This window comes from Geospiza fortis, unplaced genomic scaffold (genome assembly GCF_000277835.1).
Source record: "Geospiza fortis unplaced genomic scaffold, GeoFor_1.0 scaffold217, whole genome shotgun sequence".
Taxonomy (NCBI): Eukaryota; Metazoa; Chordata; class Aves; order Passeriformes; family Thraupidae; genus Geospiza; species Geospiza fortis.
The window spans coordinates 375516-396207 of NW_005054392.1; the positions used below are offsets into that span (position 1 = coordinate 375516).

A 20692-nucleotide genomic window follows, 5' to 3' on the forward strand; every position below is an offset into this window, starting at 1 on the left:
GTTCTCCTGATGGCCTAAAGTATATAGCACCTGGACTGTCATTTTATTCCTACTGCTCTCCAATGAAACCACATCATTTCTCCTTCATGATAGAGAAGAGGAACACTTAAAGATTGTATATATTCATGCAGTTGAATCCATGTGTATGTGTTAAATACACTAGTGGTTTGTGTCTTCAGCACAAGCCCAGGGCGTAAAAGAGTCTGTTACCTATACTGCACTCTGTTCTGTCTCATCTGGATGGTAAGAGCAGTCTGTCACTGTAAATACAGCAAAACTGTCATGCTCAGGCACTCTGAAAATCTTAAATAAATTCCTCTAATACCAAGCTGTTGTGAAAAAGTGTGGCTTTTATTATAGGCTATGTTTAAGTACCTAGCAGGAGGTACAAAGAACAACAGAGAAAAGTGTTGGTCCTGTTCACCTCAATATCCAGAGGTTTTCTGCTAGTCACAGTTCTTGGCCTCTGCAACTGGCTTGTGCCAGCCAGGCAGGAGCTGGAGCAAGCACTTCTCCTGTGCTCTTTCAGGAGGAGCTCTGTGCTCTTTCAGCTAGATCACTAACAAGACTCAGACTGAAGCATGACACAGGAGCCAGGGCCAGTTAAGACCACGTACTAAGCTATAGAGCTTGGGTTACTGTGGGCTGGGAAAATCTGAATCTGTACAAACATCATTGGGAGCTTATGCTAACTCCTTTGGGATGAGAGAGAGAAGCATAAAGACTGACAATTTTGCATACAGTGCATTCATTATCTTTTCAAATCAAATGAAAGTCTTATTACAATGCCTTTTAGGATACTTTGATTTTTTGAGGAAGATTTATGATGGCTTCTCCTCAGAAGAAGCCAGACCTTACCACCATCAAACTCAGAAATAAATAGTTTTTCTAAAAGAGATAATAATCATGAAGTAGCTAGCAGTTACCATGATCACCACCATTTTTGCCATTCAACACACCAGTTGCAAATCCCAAGTAGTTTAGCTGAGAGAAATTCCCATTCACTGACATGAAATTTCTCAGATCTGCAAGTCTGAAAAAAACCCCAGACTGAAACCTTTGCTTATGGATTAACGGTCAAAGTTGAGAAAAACAGGGTTATTCTAAATCTACAAAATCATGCTCACAAAAAACATCTGAAACTACTAACATAGAACTGCCAAGTAGACCTTTTTCTGAAGCTAAAGATAAATAAAAAAAGGCTATAGAGTATGTTTAGGACCCAAAAGCTACATGCCAAATTTCACACAGGAGTAAACTTAATCCTTGAAGCTATATTGGGATCTACAGTGAGTGTTCAATTTTAAGAACTCACAATTTCCAAGCAGAACTTTATATCAGAAGCCCTGAAATACATCAGCAATTTACTAGATGCTTTGGACAACTTTCCAGTAAGTTTTAACCATTCTAACATATCTATCTCTAAAATTTCCCAAAAATGCTTTTCTTTTTTTTTTTTCTTTTTAACTGCTGCATTTTTTTGCACAGCTCAGTAATTCTGTATAACAGCTGATCATACTTGAAAGTAGTTTTAGTAGGCAATACTTGCAATTAAGCTGGCATAAATGCATCCCAGCTATCATATCTGTCATTTTTCTAGCTTTTGAAGGATCAAAAAATATAATGGCCAGGACAGTATTTTTCCACTCTGTGACCACTGGGAATCTGTAAGTTCACAATCATTGTCTCATGGCTCTAAAACAGTCCATGAGCCTGTTTTAGCATGCTCCCACTATGTATTTTCCAGCTGTCAGACATTCAGTAAAGTCAGTTGTTGTAGCTGAAGCAGGACACAGCAGCTTTCTAGTTAAGCATATTTCCATTACCCTGCAGTAGTTATTTTAAGCTTCAGGAAAAGACTTTAGATTTTGTCTTTGTCCGTAATTTCTTAATAGAAACATTCTCCCTCTTTCCTTTGACACTAAACAGCAATCCCAGCAGTTGAAGCCCTTAAAAGTAACTTCCCATGATGATGGAAAAACATTGAAGATGATCTTTGACACAAGTGCTCCACTTCAGAATCCTCTTTTGATTCAATTAAATTATCTGTTGCTGTTCAAAGAACACAGTAGTCTGGGAGATGTTTTGTCAACTATAGCAAAGCTAAGAGAGCTTTTACAAGAGTATTGGTATATAAAAGAGGTGGGAACTTTATGTCAATATATTTCCTGCATCGGTTGAATACTCAGGTTTTCCTTAAATGCTGACTGAGTTAATAATTTTTATAGTAACAGGATTCAGACAGAAATAGCACCAGCATGCTCCTCAAACTGCAGATACTGAGATCCCACACAATGTGGCACTAGCTATGCAAGCAAGACTTTTTACTTCAGACTCCCAATACACACTACAATCCCATCTGCAGTGTTTTAGAGAAGACTGGAAAGACACTGAACAAAAAACTTCAATTAAGGAAAGGTACTTGAATACAGTTTTGAGCAATTAATTCAGGGAGCACCTAGTAGCGTAAAACACTACAAAAGCCAGATCTGGGTGATGCACATAGGTACACAAAAGGAGCTGATATAGTAGGAATAAAAAATCTCTTCATTAAGGCAAGAATTTCTTCTACAGTGGACTTGCATTAAGCCCACTTAAAGCACAGAGCAGGTTAGGCTTACATCCATATAAATACCCAGCATAAAAGCAAAAAAAGTACATGGAGACCATCTTGGTGCACCAAATCAGCTAAAAAAATCTGGTGCCAGTAAACCAACTTTGCTTAGAATTAAAATTAGATAATTGCTTGATTTATAGATCCTGGCAGTTTAAAAGTGATAAACATGAATTTGGCTGGTTGGGTCCCTCTCGTTAACACAGGCTGTTGAGATGTTTCCATTCAGCTAAAAAGGAATTTACCTGTTGAAATGGTAGATATCCCGTATGTTTCCAAACAGGGCTGATCGCTCCTCTGTTCCCAGGGAGAGCTTGGTCTGATCAGTGATACAGTCGAGGTAATCCTACAAGAGAAATGAGAGGGAGGTCTTCAGACATTTCCTCCTTTCCTAGATCAGTAAACAGAGCTATGTTTTATTGTACAAGATGAGTCTCTGAATATCAGTTTCACCTTATTATTACAATAAAGTCTTCAGCAGCCCCTCTGAGAACAGTCACTCTATTATGAACAGTAACAGTACTTATCTGTTCCCTGAAACCAAGAAAATAACAAAAGGCTGAAAGCTAAGTTACACCTCCCTAAACGGCACAGCCAACGTTTCTCTCACTACTGATAAACAAATGTTTTCAAATTTCATTCACAGTGACAGTTTAATTGATCATTTGTCTGGCTCAAAGACAAAAAAAAAATGTAAGAGATGAAGAATGTCATTTAATGCAGTCTTAGTAACAGAAAAGCTATATAATGAAGAACAGAAAGCACACAAGCAACAGAGGCTCAAAAAAGCAACCACTGAATAAATTACTTTTTAAAAAATCACGGTTACCAAAGAACACAGAGTATGTAGAAGACAGATCTCAATGTATCTATGTCCATGCAATTTACAAAGCATAGAGTTGCATTGCAAATTACATTGCAATGTAATCTAGCAAAATCTAGTAAAAATTTCTTTTTGCCCTTACAAGACTGATAGACTCATCCAGGGACTTTATTTGAATAAGAACATGACAGCTAGAAAAAGCTCAGATCAGCAGTGTTCTGGGAGAAAAACTTTCCCACCTCTTCCCTCACTTTGATAAGAGCTCAATGTCACCTTTTTTTCTGTTGCTGCTACAGTATTAAAACTCTCTCATACGGGCAAACAAATCCAGCAGGCTATTTAACTACAGCTCATGAAACAAGAAACCTGATGTGCTGCCACATTCATGAAGAAATTCTGCTGGAGTATGGAAATAAAAGTGAAAACAGCTGAAACAATGTGAAATAAAAATAAATAAAATCCTTTAGCCTGTGGCTAGACAATGTGGTGTGGCAACCTCCCAAAAGCAACACAGCATTCCAGGGTGCTGCAGGAAAGGAGCCCTGCGAAATGCCAGAAAAACCATGAAAACCTCTAAGACATAACTGTGTTCCAGAGTCACATAGAAAAAGGTATTATAGAACTGGCCAAGATTTATTCTGTGTAAATTCTGAGAAGACAAAGGGTTTGAATCAACCAAGGATCTGACTTTTGGTTTCTAGGTGTCCTCATAAGGAAGACTAAGAATTACAGCATTTAAGCCTCCATGCTCATATCCTTCTGTTCAGCTGAAGTAGTGTCAGCAAACTCAGAGGTGTAACCAAGATTCAGGTTTAGGCATCAGTATAATTTCCTGTCCCCTTCCCCTATCAATAATCCACACTCCATCATCACCTCCAGTTAAAGGCAGCCCTCATCACTCCCAAAACTCAGTATTTTTTGCGAGGCCAAAGCAAGTAAGTCTATTCCAAGGTAACCCCAGTGTCTTTAAGAAGAACAATGAGTAGCAATAGGCAGGCAAGCCCCTGGAGGGCCATATCATCTCTCCTGTGATAGCATCCAAACTTTACCTTACCTCCTGGCTGGAAGCAGCCTCCGAGCCCACCCCTGACCTTGAAATATATTTGTGCAGGAAGTCTTTGGAATCACATCCACAGGCTCCCTGAACTTCAGCTTTTTATTTATACTCAGAAGCTGCAGAAGAGTAAAAAGTTTCAGGATGGTGAGGCAGACAGGACTGCAGCAAGCAGTACTTTGGGTCAAAGGCAGAAGCAGATATTATATTCAGGTCTACTCCAATAATATTAAACAAATAACCTTTTCTGACCAGAGACACATCTTCATCATATAAAAGCAAAGAACAGAAAAGCTCCAGTGGAACTGTGAACCTCTGAAAACATTTTTAGCACTGCAGGGACACTGCAGCACCCTGAGCTAATATGACAAGGTTAGACTGCAGAGGAATGGAAATCCTACATTAAGTAATTCCATACAGCACGTTTCATGAATAAAGAGGAGTTCCTTTCCAATTCATTCATCTCAACATAGCTGAAGCTTGGGTTTCTTCAAAGTAACAAACAGTCCACAGTTATTTCCAGTATTTTAGACAGTGTTATATGCATGACCTGGTTTCTGCTCCTTTTGTCCTCCTAGCCTGATCTTCCTCCACATATACCTACCCTTCTCAGTCTTTTACCAATTATTAGTAAGAAAGAGGGAACCAGGTACCCTTCTAATGTTGCTGCCAAGCAGGAGCCTGCAGGTGCTTTGGCAGTTTTCCTGCACTCCTGTAACATATGCCAGTATCAGCCTACAAACACCACACACCCACAGTCTGAGCTCCCTTTTGCTAGAAGTTCCTTTAGACAGTGCTTCAGGCCCCCTTCTCCATCCAGCCTCAGATCAGAAACAAACCAGAAACAACTGGGTGGATTTGTGCTTCCCTAGGGTAAGGCAAATGGTTATTTGTTCAAAATGCTTGTGATTCAGAGCTACCTTATACCTCACCTCATTTTCCTGCTAGGAAATGACACAATTTGGGTACTGCTGTCCTGGTTTAGCTTTCTAAAGCTAATTCAATAATACTGTCAATATTACTGACTTGAGACTTGAGACTACAGACATGTTTACGTTGCTGTTATTGGCGTAAGCAGATAGACACACAGCAAAAAGCTCCAGGTATTCAAGTTTTTGGGAAAAAGGTGGACCTTGGACAGTCCTAACACATTGGTGTCATGCAGATCAAGCCCTGCACAGCAGCACACTGCTTGCACTGGCTCAGCTAGTGGGACTTGTCTGATAATACTGCTTTACAGGGCACGTGTGCTCTCATAAAGGCTTCATGAACTCATCCAGGAAACAGATGCAGAATTGGCATATAACACCTTCTGCAAGGACAACACCACAGGCAGATCAAAGCTACCCAGACGTGGGGGTTTTCCTCATTATTTCTTAGCAAATGGTACTTTACCCCCATGGTAGTCACAGCCGTGTATCAACAGCTGTTATCATCTGGAGCCATAATGAAAGGTTTGGAGCTACAAGATAACAGAGCAGGCTGCAAAGGTAATGCCATGGTGCAGAAATCAATGAAATTTATCAGAACAGAGTATTGGCCTTATTCACTTTATTTGTTTCTTGTCAGCATCTATGAACCCTCTGTCGGCACCAAATGATTTGTTTATAACCTTTGCCTTTTATTGCTTCTCTGCAGTTATGGCATAAACATCTAGCTTACTTTATAGGAGAAAAAAAACCCTCACAAATGTCCATCTCCTTAGATTGATTTATGGACCATGGTTTGCTTTCATAGTATTGCACAATTTTGTCCTCCCTTTTCCTTGAAACTCTCCAAAAACTAGAAGTCTTGCCAGACTGCCCTGCCTTTCTTGCCGGGTTTGATGTTCTCCCCATTTGTCTTTCATCATGCCAAATCCATCAGAAGGAATGTCTGCTAGAAGCTGCATACCCTAACTACCATCTCCTCCTCCACAATCACAAAAAAAAAAAAGATCTCTAGAGGAATAAAATTATGAAAACACTAACCTTAAAGGCTAAAATAGTAATCAGAAATGAGAAAAAACTGTCAAGAAAGGCGCAAAATGAGCAAAATTATTTTCACATATTGATTAATGTATTCTATGACCAAACTTTAGAAACCAAATGCAAATGAGTGGGACCTTTTTATCTAGCCACCCTGGTTCTCCTTTGAACACATAGACACCCCTAACTTTAAAACCTTCATCTATTGTTGTTTAGACCATAGTATAAATCAGCCATTACTGTGGTAATGCTAAAATTGCACATTAAAAGGGATAATATTAATGCTAATATTAATATAGTAATTCTAAAAAAAGGGGTAAAAAACCACACTGCCTTGTAAAATGAGAATCAATTTTTATCCTGCTCTGCAAGAAACATATATAAGTTCTTAGTAATCCCCTTTACAGGGTAGGAGTGTGCATATAAAAATATCACAAAAGATAAGCAAAATTGTTAAAAGAGCAGTGTAGTTGCACAGGTGCACCTTTGCCAAGAGGCAGGCACACAAGGCACACAGCACTGAAAATCTGATTAAGTATCAATACCAAAAAACAATCAAAAAAGGATTCTATCCACTAGGAAAATTTGCTTTCTAATTCCTAAACAAGCTGCAGGAGAAAGAGAAGCTGCCCTATGTCTCTGATTTCAGCAACACACTCTGGGTTCAAGAGCTGAGGACTTATATCACAAAACCTCAGTCTCTGACCTAAAAATATTTAAAACCAGGTATTTATTGAAACTTTAGTGGCTTCTAGTAGTGTTGCAGACAGAGGAGGGATAGGTAGTATTAAATCAAGCAGGACAAGATCCAGGCAGTGCCATAGCATCACTCAGACCCTCCGTTTTCTGATACTCCCTAGATCTGTGCTACTAGTAAAGCAGATTTTACTCCTAAGTACTACCCCATACTCATGGCCAGGTTTTTTCCCCAACTCCCCTCTACCCAACAACGATCTGTTTGGCCAAAATCAGATGGCTGTGCAGAAGAGGAACCGCTGAAGCAGCTCAGCAGCCTTAGCCACCTAAGCACTACTTCCACACCACTTAGAGGAAAAGGCTGCAGGCCAGAAGGAAAACATGCCACGGAATGGATCCTATTTTTAGCCTGCTAGCTTGAGCCATGCTGCCCCAACTAGCCACACACTTCTAAACTGACAAAGTTGGGCAACAGATTTACACTAGGATAGACACCATAAAATGCTTCCCAGTGCTTATTCTGCTAACTATATAGGTAACTATAATATGCTATTCACCTTTTGCCTGATTTTTTTCTATTCTTTTTTCCCCATTATTTATTTTATTTATTAATTTATCCAGGATGCATAGTAGCATACTCTGAATGCCTTGTGGTTCAAAGACTAGCACGCTATCCATACAACAGGTGGCCAAGGATGATGAATTTTGGTCAGGGCAGCTCATTGAAGCTTTTTTCAATTATTTAAAGTACTGCTTTGCTCTGCAAAGGCAATGTACATTTGTATACCAAGCATACTTTGTTATCTTGCTCTGGTTCCTTTGGCTATATGAGTCCAAGGGATTGAAACCTAAAAATGTTTGTACTGTCCACCCTACAGATTCACTACATGCAAACTCAGAAACCTAAATAAAAAAGAAAATTTCTGTGAGCATGTCTTTCTACTTTCTGCTTTTACTGGGATTTGCTGGGGTTTTGTACACAGACATCTGAAGCTGGAAAAAGCTCACACAGACCAAAGCATGGACAGGTCTGAAGGACCAGCCCCTACCTGGGGCTACGGCACAGCACAATGCTGCCACTGACCAACAGCCTCAGCGAGGTCGTTCTGGGGACAATGCAGGCTTGGAGACACAGGCTCCTCTGCTCCCTTCAGCAGTGTGAGCAGAAAGCTCCTGTGCTCTGTGTGCTTCCTCCTCACCTTTTCCATTTGCTTCATATCCCTCAATACCTTGCATGTTAGACTGCCACTTGTCAGCAGCAGCAGCAAAGCTCGGCCCTTGTGGGAAATGGGCATGCCAGGCCTTGCAGGTGGGCTTGGGAGGACATGCCTACACATCCAAGGACATGCTTGGAGAGCACTAACTCTTCCATCAAGGGAAAAGGACATGGAGAAGACCTCCCCGCACTGACAGCCAGCCCTCCTCCAAACAGGAGCAGCCAAGATAAGCCATCTGCTTTACACAATCTGACACTAGATGTGGTTTGTGATTGATTTCTTTCCTCTTTGATATCCCGGCAGAAGAGCTGAGTCTCTGAGCTGGCAGGAGGCCACCTCACCAGCACCAGCCTTCTCCCTGGGTGGATGGTGGAGGATCCACACTGAGCTCACCTGTGCTTGCAGGGAAGTGCCAAGTGACAAAGTGACACGTGCGGCTGGCTCACACGCAGCCCGCGGGCAGCGGCAATAAAGCGTGACACAGTAAGGAGATACTCTGCTGACTGACTGCTTGTAGGAAGGGCAAAGATTGATGGTGGGAGAACTCAGGAGAACGGGGCATGAGGAAAGACTAAAAATAGAGAAAGCACATGTAAGTTTTATTTCCACTGTTTAACATTGTAGAGTAAGGTGCTGGTGACAGAGATATCCCTATACTTCACACAGTTAGGGGTTTGTAAATAAGTTAACAGTATTAACTTAAGTTTTACCTAGAGAAGTGGATTTTTTTAAGAAGTTTTTTTTTCTATGCAGCTATTCCTGAAGGATAGATTTTTGATAATCAACTTCCTCACCTATATTATAGATATTAAAACACTGTCCCATTTGCAGCTAATAAGGCCTGGAAGTAATGACCCCTAGAAGGTCCCCTTGGCTTCATCCACACACATGGAAAGCCACAGGGGGAGTTATGTGTCAGCCAAAATTAGCAGTGAGAGATTCCTGAGTCCTAACACTATGCCTTGAACCTTGGAAACACACGCTTTCTTCGGTTTAGGCTGCCTTCGAACAGTTGTGCCCATGTAGACATAAGCACAGGCACAGTCCTATACAAAGTTAGAAATTTCTAGGGCACATCAATGTCAACAATTTAACAGTCAGGAGATCTTGTCACAGGACTTCAAGCTGTCAGAGCACAGCTAATCTCAGGAAATGAACTAAAGAATTTGCCCTGGAAAACTCTGTCAGTGAGAGGTCCCTCAACACTCAGTTGCACTGAATCCATTCACAGGGGCCCTGGGCAAGGACAATTGCTTCGCCAGCGAGCACGGCTGGGAGATAGCAGAACAGCTTCCTGCAGCTCTGGGTTCCCCCTCACTGCTTTAGAGCCTTTAAAGCACATCCTCTTGCCCCTGCCCCGTGTCAGAGGATGCCTGTATCAAGTTCCAGCTCTGTCCCACAGTTCGCTTCTAGGATCGGGGTGGGAGGACTCCCATGTCCTACAATGCCTACTCCACCAGTCGAGGGTCTTATGTCCTTTCTTTTTTGCCCAGCGTATGCTTCCTTCTTGTGTCCCATGAGATGTTTTAGCATGAATGCTGTGCCTATAAAGCTCTCTGGAAAAGTTAAAACCTGACACCAGCTGATCCAGCATCTGTCAGCCTGCCTGGATGGACTGCTCTCATGGATTTTTGCCTTCTTTGTTGTAGCGAATTTTTGCCCTAATGAAACACAGTCAGAGTTCAATAATATCCCCTTGTTCAACTGCAGGAATTCCATGCTAAAATCTCCCATCTTAAAAAGACACCTTGGAAGGCAGGCTGTCAAATAAATCAAACTTGTAATTTGACAGAGATGCATTAAAAGCACTCAAATTGAAATTGTGATAGATGGATTGTACACAGACAAGTCCTGTAAATGGTGCAACATCTGTAAAGATGATTATGGGGAAATCACCAGGAACAGAAACTCATGTGAAACCCCACTTAGACACTTCAGCACACTAACTTATTGAAGTTGAAACCCACTGATTAAAACCATGTCCCACATTTATCTTCAGTTATCAGCCAGCACCCACTGCCACATCACAGCTACAAGAAGGGGAGACTCAAAATTGCTGCTCAGAGGTGTGATAAGGAGCAAGTTCAGAGCACAGGTGGAGATCACGGGATTCCAAATGCTATCAGTAGTTTACTGACATGTCATTAAGGAGTAATGTGATGCCCTCATCTAATGCCTTTCTAAAGTTAAAAGGAAACAGAAGAAATAAGCTACAGTAATGAAAACAGCCAAATGAACATAATAATAGTAATATTAGCAGTAGTAATTAGGATGTCAATTAGTTTGAGGTTCCCAGGCAGATGAAGTGTTGTAAAGATTTCTAGATCTATATCATTGGTGTCAATCACCATCATCATTCAATAATCTCAATCTTACTCAAAAAAGTACCAGCTGGAAGTTCTTAGTAATTATGAATTTAAAAAAAAAATTAAACTTCATCAGGACATCTATAAATTATTTTTCACAACACATTAGTGGGTCTGATTATAAGCTTATTGAACCATAATCAAGCAAATCACTGAGAATTATTAAGGCATATTTGGACTTCAAATATATGAATTGCCCAGGAAAAGAACCTGAGCCTTGTGGCGTAGACCCTTGCCCTGTTAAATAAACTTTCCCCCAATTTGTAAGGCAAATGAACGATAACATTTTTAGAAGAGATCTCAATATGCTTACAAGTTAAATGAGACATTTCAGAAGAGAAATGTTTATTTTAAAACACAAGAAGGGAAATTGAAAGAGTCTGTTTTCCAAAGAATGAAAATGCAAACCCAGCAAAATGGAGAAAATCTGCACACATCCTAAACACACATTTATCTTAACCCTAGTAACCACATGATTACCAGAGACTTCTGGATGGCTTTTCTTATGAATATATGAAGAGCAATGAAATGGAACTTTATAGTGGGTGGTTGGCAAGGAAAAACTTTGTTCAAGTGTCTTATTTGCAAAATGGTCTGCTCATGAAACCAGGAAAAACAGCAGCTACCTCCACACCTTAATTTGCAGGAGTGGTAAGAACAGAAAAGAGAGAGAGTACTATGTGGTTTGTTAAGCATTCAGGCTTAAAGGTCATGGATTACTAGAATGCTGTTCACTGACAAGTAATATTTAATAGCAGTGATATAACAACTTTAAAAGTAGTCAAATGTTTCCATGGACCAAAATGGAAATGGGTATATACACAAAGAAAAGTCCAGAAACTATAGCCTGGCTGGAAATGCAGAAATGTCCTTGCCTTTAAGATATCACCTCTACATGATGAAATTTCTTTACAGAAAATCCCAATCATTCTGCAAAAAAGATATAATCTCATTAAACATTGTAATGTTTACTGAAAATTTTGCAGCATAAGCTGTACTTCCTCTCCCTGCCTCTCTGCTCTCAGACCTCTTCTTCACAGTTTTCCTGCCTACTCTATAAACTTTTGTAGAGCAGCTGCTTCTCTGCTCTGTGGAGCTCCTTATCCACGGCCAGTAAGCAACAACAAGACAGAGGGCAGAGGTGAACAGACCTCTCTTTTGTTACTTCCTGAATCCCAGAAGGGCTCCATGTATCCCCCTAGGCAGGGATACAACCTCCTGCTCCAGCCTCAGTGCAGTCACAGGAAGGACGTTTCAATCCTGGAGACCCCTGGCTGCCATCAGCACTCCTAAACGGCACACTCCATATTTAAATTACATCTCCCCCTTGCCTCCCCACTCCCAAAAGAATAAAGCTTTCTGGAACAGAAGATTAACTTCCATCCTTTAATCTATATTCATTCACATTCGGCAAGTGGGTAGGAGGTTGCAGACAGCACGGTCGAATGATTTACACCCCGCTGCCAGAAAAGGGAGGACAAGAGCAACAGCAGCCAGGCTTTTAGGCAATTCTGTGGCTCCCTGGAAGAGCAGCAGCCCTCCCTACTGCTTCTCTCCCACCCACAGCTTAAGAAAGGCTCACTGTACATTTATAGACAGCTCATTTATTACTGCAGTGTAACTCACTCTTCTGTGCTGTCCAAACACAGAGCTGACCTTAAAACAAACTCAGAGCTACGGCTATACATTTGTACTGTCTTAGTGTCTGCAATCCTAGTCAACCAGTGAAGCTCTGCAATCACCTGACAAAGACTCCGTCCCAGCAAGTTTCTACAATGTAGCTGTAAGATAAGAACTGGATGCAAAGTACAGGTGAAGGAAACAGAAGGCATCAATGATATTTTATTCAGTGTCTTACTTGGGAACATGGTGAATGAAAGAAATTTATGAATGTTGCCAGCAGAAATAAGACCAAAGTAGTGATGATGCAGATAAGAAAAACCACGCATCAGTATATTTAACCCTGGCTTTGTGCACTTCCTGTGAAGTTAGTTTACAAACAGCTCCCTGTTCATGCCACAGCATAAGCAGATGCTTACACCACACAAATTGTTTATTAGGTTACTTCTGGCTGTCCACAACACATGATATTCCTACTGTACAGCTATAAAACCTCTTTCTCCAAAACCCAGAACCATTCCCATCCTGCCCAGAAGCAAAACGAGGTTTGGGTTTTGCTTCTGCTTTTGTTAGGCATCATTAAAAGGCACATATGATGAGGAGTTTACAGCATATGTAACTGGCAAAACACTTTTGTTCAAGATCTCAGAGTTCCAGAAACAACTGCATCTATAAGACACAAACACAAAACCCAGTTTGTGTATACTTCCACTACTTTAGGTTGCTTAAGGATGTTTAATATGGCTCATATACAGGAAGGAAGAAGTCCACAGGGAAAACTAACTATCCCTGAAATGCATCCCAAGAAAGAAGTCTGATTTACTTTTATTTAAGGGTAGCCAGAACAGCTATTTACACCTGTTTGTTAACTTACCCTGTGGTGTTCCTAACTACCTCCCTTCTCAGCAGCCTGCACTGGTCCTGATTCATAAACAGCAACTCCAGAAACAAAACACAACTCTACTGCCCTCTAATAAACCTACTTACAAATTCATTACAAATTAATTAAGTGGAACATTTTTCTGCTCTGATTTATATTGCTCTGTTTAAACTTCACAAACTTCAAGAAGGCCTCTTGGACATGTACTGAGATGCTTCAGTTTCAGCTGTGATATCTCAGTATTACTGGACAAAACTTCCCTTGCTTTTAAGCCAAGCTTTCCCTTAAGGAGGTCAATCAGAATTTGACACCACTCTTTCTTCATGGATAAAAGAAAAGCAGTGAGAAAGTTCAGCTCAAAAATTTAACAAATACTAATCACAGTTAAACTTATCACTGTTACATAATCATACTACGTTTATACAAAACTTAATATTTATTTTTCACATAATTTAAATTGTTTATCCAAATTTTCACATGCAACTTATGTCAGCAATCCAAAGGTGTCTTTCTCAGGTATGCAGGTTAGCAGGCATAGAAAAAGAGGTCACATGTAGAAATTAACTATAATGTGGGAACAAACATTATGAGATGCCTTAGCTATACTGCAATTCCCAGGTTTTGAATCTACAAAGAATTAACTTTCAGAGCTACACTACCCAGCAAACCCAGAGCACAAGCAGCTATGCTTTTACTAACACATCACAAGTGACAATGTGCACACTGCAGTTTTCAGAGTGGTCTTTTTAACTAGCTGCTTAAAACACAGAAGGAGACGTCCTCTACTGCAGCACCGGGAGACAGGAAACAGGGAACAATACCATTCCGACACTGACTTCCTCTCAGAAGGGTTTCCCTTCACCACTGGTGCCCAACACGTATCTACCTCAAACATCCAACATTTCCCCTTGCAAGGCTTGCCCCCAGCCCACAAGGGGTGTACAGCTTCAACAGACGTGTTCACCTCAGATGAAGCTTTCCATGCCAGAAACCTGCCTCCCTGATGAGCTGTTCCAGGAGATTTCAGCAAAGCCATTCCCCTGAGGCTTTTTGAGAAAGAATGCCCTTTTTTTGCTCATGTTGAAAAATTTTGGTGACCTTTCCCCTGCGAAGACAAGCACCCCCAGGCTGACTAGCAGGGACATGAACCATATCCTCACGTCTCAGGGAGAGAAAGTAAGAGATTCAAGTATAATGGAGACTTTGTTTCTCAAAGTAAGGCTTTTTGCTGCCTTAATGTAAATTCCCCTAATTTTAACCACACTGGGGTGGGGGAAGAGAAACCCTCCAAATTCATGTATCCTCAATAGGAATTTCTAGCAATGGTCCTTTGCAAGGTTCAGCTCAGCCTTCACAAGGCCTTAACCCACAACTGCCATTCTCAGGTGCTGCCAGCAACATCTGGCTCAGATCCAATCCTCTGAGGCAAGAGCAAGGAAAAGATTGTTCCCGCGTCTCAGTGACTCTCTGCAAGCCATAAACAGTATAGAAAAGCATGCTGTGCAATTTCAGGGCAGAGGAGACATAAAGGAGTACTACAGAAAGATGGGAATGACAAAATGGGAACCAAGGAAAGCCTGGTGGACACCCCTCTTAACTTCTGTGTACTTAAGAGGGCAGAAAAATTAGGAATGAAAACATTAGGTGATGAAAATGTTGTCAGGCCTGCTGAGAGAACTATGGAGAGAGCTCTGGAATCAGCAGAAATGAAGAACATGAGAAAGATTAATGCTAAAAAGCAAAAGATCAGATAAGGAAATTAGACAACATACTGATAGGATGCAGATGAGATTTACTGAGAGAAGACTTTGGACAGAGAGGCAGCAAGATCATAAGCAGGAGATTGTGCAGAGGGGAATGGGACTTTTTCAAATGAGAAGACTTAAGTATAAAAGGAGGGGGCCAAGGACAAAAGATCTGGAGAGGAGAAAGAACAAAGACTTCAACTAGTTCAGTAGAGATGGTTTAAAAAAAAGTCACATTTGGAATTAAAGTGTAGAGGAATTCATTCACATAAGTGAAGTCTCCCAGATTTCAGATAGAGTTCAAGATTTCTGAAGCTCAATCTCTGCTTACATCAAATAGATGTGAAACACACTGACAATGCACACTTTAGTCCCCTCTAGTCATTCTATAGACACCAATGACCTTTAAATTATATTATTATACTGATAGGGGTGCAAATGCAAGTATGATAACAGTGCATTTGCATTATTCTTTAATTTTGTAAAGGTAAAACAGAAATGTCTATGTCTTTCTACAGTTACAAGCATTTATACACATTATGAATGGGGGCTTCTGTTTCCTGTGAACTGCAAGGACAAAACACAGATTTTTTTAATAACTTCAGGGACAGCATTTTACTCAGGGGTAAATAAAATCACTTCAGTAAGTGACTCTAATTGAAGTTTAGGTCTATTATAACTACATTACTACTTGAAAAAGTCAGGCTAGGTCCTGAAGAGGAAAAGGTCAGTGAGTTCTGCCCTGGCCAGTACACCTGTCAGCACGACACAAGCAGGAAGCAGAGGTATCCAATTTCTCATCACAAACTTGCCCAAAACAAGCTTCAAGCTGCACTCATTCAAAATTGTAATTATCCTTAACAGATCATCTGATAAAACATAGCAAATGGTGGAAAAGTTCACTCCATCCTTGTTGCAATGCTTGCCTGTGCAAGAATCACAGCAGCGTGCCTCAAAACAATGCTAACCTAACTGTCCTTCCAGGTCACAGACAAAATGGCTGTACTGGCTAGAAAAGCAGTTGTTTTTTAATGCTTATCCTGGAGCAAAGGTGCCAAATAGCACCTGTACAGCCTCCTCTCACTCATCCTAAGTCTGCCAAATACATCCTGTCAGCAGTTGGAAAGAAAGCTGGAAAACCTCAGCAGCTCTCCAGGATCATTTAAAAATCACATTAACCACATCCCATGAAGTCAGCTTCTACTTCTGTCTACCAACCTGGCACTGTTAAGATCACCCAGATATTCAAAAGGCAACAGAAGTTATGACTTTATTTACTAACTAATGACCTAGCATCATTAGTCAATACGGGCATAAAAAAGGATTAAATTCTATTTTGTCCCATTCCTCCATAGTATTTTACTTCAGGCATGACAACTCCATGTTCTAAGGTCAACATAGGCTGGAAAGGACACTACTCAAAATACTCTGCTAGGCTAACTCTTAATGAGCTGACTTTTGATATTATGACTAGTATCATGTACATGCAATTTCACAATCATCCATGTTAGTAGGTCACTTGTGCTCAGCTAGCTCTGGAAACCAGTTCCTGGCACACTAAAGACAAAAAGGTAATTAAGAACAGTCATCAGGTATTCACCAGGGGAAAGCTGACCAGTCTGATAACCTTTCAACTATGAAATGACTGGCTTGGTAGATGAATGGAAAAGCAGTGGACATTGTCTACCTTAACTTCAGGAAGGCTTTTAACTCCCTTAAGATCCTCATGCACAAGCTGGAGGAGTTGGATAAGCAGACAGAAAGTCTGACTGAGAACTGGCTGAACTGAGGGTGGTGATCACAGGCACAAAATCTAGTTGGAGGCCAGTGGCTAGTGGCATACCCTAGGGGCTAATACAGAGCTCCATCCTGGTTTATGTATTCATTAATGATCTGGCACTAATGGGGAAGCATGTGGATATATAAGAAGAAATGATCAAGAGAAATAAACAAAACCAACACCCCCTCCACCACTGAAACGAATTTAAAAAAGCTCCCACCCCCTAAAAATCTAAACCCCAAACAAATAGCACCCCCACCAAAGGAAAGGAAAAATATACGCAAATTTGCTTTGCATTTTTATACAAGAAATGTACAGAAAGTAGATTCATGGATGTGAGTGTTGACACCCTCTCAGTTCCAGCCCTGAAACCTGTTTGAAAGTCCTGGAAACAACAGTGAGAACATATTCTTTTTAAGTATGTTTCTACTGCCTACAGAGAATGCAGCATCAGCAAATCCCTCTACTAGAGGACAAAAAGCATTAGATTACATCTCTAATGATAGTTCTTGGATGGGGATAGAGGGTGATTAAAATAGCACCTATTGATTTTTTCCTTTTTGTTCTTATGCTGCCTCAATCTGATACCTCTTCAGCTTTTAGCTCTGTGTATGTGGGTTGCCCCCATGCTCTTTCTCCCTCCTTCTGCCAATGAAAAACCCCAGCCCTTCTTACTACTTTTAGACTGTGTACATAAGCTTCTGGGGGTCCCGGTGGACAACAACCTGTCCATGAGCTAGCAGTGGGCCCTTGTGGCCGAGAAGGCCAATGGTATCCTGGGTGCCTTAGGAAAAGCATTGCCAGCTGGTCAAGGCACGGGATCCTGCCCCTCTACTCAGCCTTGGTGAGGCCACATCTGGAGTGCTGTGTCCAGTCCTGGGTTCCTCAGCACCAGAGACATGGAGCTCCTGGAGTGGGTTCAGTGGAGGGCAATGAATATGATTAGGGCACTCTTACAATGAAAGGCTGAGAGAGCTGTGTTTGTTCAGCCTTGAGAAGAGGGGAATTTTGTCAATGAAGCACCTGAAGAGAGAGTGTTGAGAGAGTGAAGCACCTGAAGAGGATGCTTCCAGGCTCTTCTCTGAGGTGCCAAGCACTAGGGTGAGAGGCAATGGGCAGAAACTGATGCACAGGAAGTTCTACATGAATATGAGGAAGGGTGACTGAGCACTGGAACAGATTGCCCAAAGAGGTTGTGGAATCTCCCTCACTGGAGGTATTCAAGGACCATCTGGACACAATCCTGTGCCAAGTGCTCTAGGACAGCCCTGCTTGAGCTGGGAGGTTGGACCAGGCAGTTTCACACAAAGCTTTCTAGATTCATTATCAGTTGCTGCAGGAAATAGGCTTGGGCATTTCACAGGTTCACAATTCCTTCAGTTCTTCCATAACTAAAAATGCATTTGCCTTATTTACTCTACATCTACTGTAGTGATGCCTGAAGTATTTTCCAGAAAGCATTTATTGGTATTCCTGCTTGTAACTGAGTATCTGTTATAAGATATTTGTTTTAGCTTTCAGTTTCTCAAGTTGTACAGTTTACAGCATAGGAGGATGAGTGAGGGCTAAGGAACCAAAACCATGGAAGTCATGCCTAATGGGTGGTTACTATACACAGAAGCTGACTTGGTTCTGCAACATCTGACAACCTTAAACAGTCCAGAATGAAACTCAGGCAACAGTTGAATGTAGTGAAACAGCACCAGCTATGGAAACCAGTGAAATCTTGCAGAAACAGCAACGTTTCTCAGAATTTTGCAGGGTGGGATACTGGTGTTTTAATCACAACACAGCATTTGAGTTATCAAAGCCTTCACATTTTCCCCTGCTATTGTGGCACCATGCAGCTTAGAGCTGCAGGTGGGGAAGAGCATCTCCAGCTGTCTGATATTTCCTATCTCAGATGACCACATACACCCATCTGGAGCTCTAGGTTCTAAAAACAGCACACTAGGCACTTCTTTGTGTGTTAAACATGTAGGCTACAAATAATAGCCAAGGAAATCAATTGTCATCTTAAAAAATGCAAAGCAGAATGATGCTGATGGCACAGACACAAGTAAGAGTGAAAAGAACAATCCACAGAAGGACTCATCCATTTTTCCCTCTACTAGAAAGAAGAAATGAAAGGTACTGTTAGGCTAGGGATTGGACAAAAATTCTATTGCTGCTAATAAATGCTACACGCATTCAGAATAAGTACTAAAAAAAATGTAATTCCTTTATATTACAGCCAAATAACAGTACTTTCCAGCAGATACATTTGCCATATTTAATACTACAGGCCAAGGACAGAGAGAGAACAGACTGCGGCTGTGAGGTGTATGAAAGGGACAGGGGAAAAGAACTTGCAGGGCTAGGACTCAGGGAAGACTGGGAAAAATCAGTAAGACCCTTCAGATAGAGCATGTGAAAAGGCAGTTAAATCCCTCTTGCTTCTTACTATACATTCTAGGACACAGAGCAATCCAATTTTTTTTTTTTTTGTAAATATAAAAATACTATAGTTTTTTACTACAAAGCATTTATCACTTTTTGTTCACTACTGCTGTCAGCTGTAGGATGTTTTTTTCTGTTATTTCTTCATGAACACACAGTAACATCTTAGATTTACCTAATCAATAAAAACTAGAAACACGCTTAAACAACGATGTTACACTAATTTATAAAGACCAGCAAATGCCAGTTCCACTGTCAGGTCCATCTGTCCTACCGTGAAATCAAGCAAAAAATGGCATTATGGAGCAGTTAACACTGTCTTAACCAAGCCCCCTACCTTGACAATGCTTTTTAGATCCTGCACATACATCCTCTCTGTCTCCAGAATCTCTTGGACGACTCTGTCTACGTAGAGGAGCTTTGGACTGGTGGGCTCTGTGACCAGGGACATTGCACAGTTTTTGCTTGCTCCTTTTGGTTCTGCTTTCCTTGGCATGATTGGCCTTTTCTCAGGGCTTCCCTCAGGATCCTCTTGCTCCACAGCAGTGTTTTTGCGCGTCTTGCTGCTGGAAAATCGCCTGGCTGGGACCAGTTCTAGCTTGATGGCACCTGTTTCTTTATCCTGGTTAAACAAACCCAGGTGGCTGTTTGAAACCAAGGTCATTCTGCTTCCAAAGGAGCAGTGGCTGTCCCTGGAGGATGCGGAGGAGGAAGTGGAACTAAAGCTGACAGGACGGTCACTGTCTGACAGGTCCATGGTGTTTTTCTCACAGTAGCGGTAAGATCTGCTCTCCTTGTGCAAATCTTCCTCCTTCTTCTTGGAGTCAAGGGCTTCTGTCACAGTTGGTACAACATCAAGAGGTAAGTGGAAGTCATCTAAACAAACAAACAAACAAACAGAAGAAGTTAGTTTATTGTTACTGCTCCATGTAACGCAAAAGTTGACAGCAGATACTTTTAAAGCTTTTTGCATAGAAAGCAGCCAAAACTCTATTTAAACCAAAAGACAACCAGAACAACACGGTCTAGGAGGCACTGTAATGCTTTTTAGGTTGTGGAGATCCCTCAATGAAGGGGGGATCTCCACATTCCCCCTGCTCACAGTTCTGTCTCTGGCACATCCTTCTTCTGCCAGTGTGCTGGGCTTGTCGCTAGCACATCCACTGCTCAGGCTTGGCACAGGAGAAAACCAGAACCAAAACTATTTTCCCTAAGGTTCTAAAAGACCTCCACAACTTTACTGGGAGCAGTCCCTGCTATCTCCCAGCTGAGCCCTGACCCTGGCTTGGGAGGTTTGGAAACCTCAAGAAACATACAGTGATTCCAGAAAGTGTCTTTCAGTTTGAATTCCCTAAAGCCAACAGTCTTAAAAAACCTAAAAGCAGTTATCAATTACCAGCTCTGTGGCTTGCACAAAAATACTAAAAGCAGAATGATTTCTCAAAGAAAATAATGTAGTTTCTGAAGCAAGAGTCCCCACCGGAAAGAGGG

The 20692-nt window shown here is 41.2% G+C and overlaps 1 protein-coding gene across 3 annotated transcripts in view; it reads right to left on the reverse strand.

Annotated features, from left to right (window-relative positions):
- The window catches only part of PLEKHG1 (pleckstrin homology and RhoGEF domain containing G1), a 125322-nt gene that overhangs the window by 26498 nt on the left and 78132 nt on the right, over positions 1-20692 (reverse strand). For all 3 annotated transcript variants that reach the window (XM_005425639.2, XM_031060857.1, XM_031060858.1), the window contains 2 exons: positions 19539-20077; positions 2860-2960 (listed from right to left, as the gene is read on the reverse strand). In XM_005425639.2, coding sequence (XP_005425696.1) covers positions 2860-2960; positions 19539-20077 — 640 coding nt within the window. The remainder of the gene's footprint in view (positions 1-2859; positions 2961-19538; positions 20078-20692) is intronic.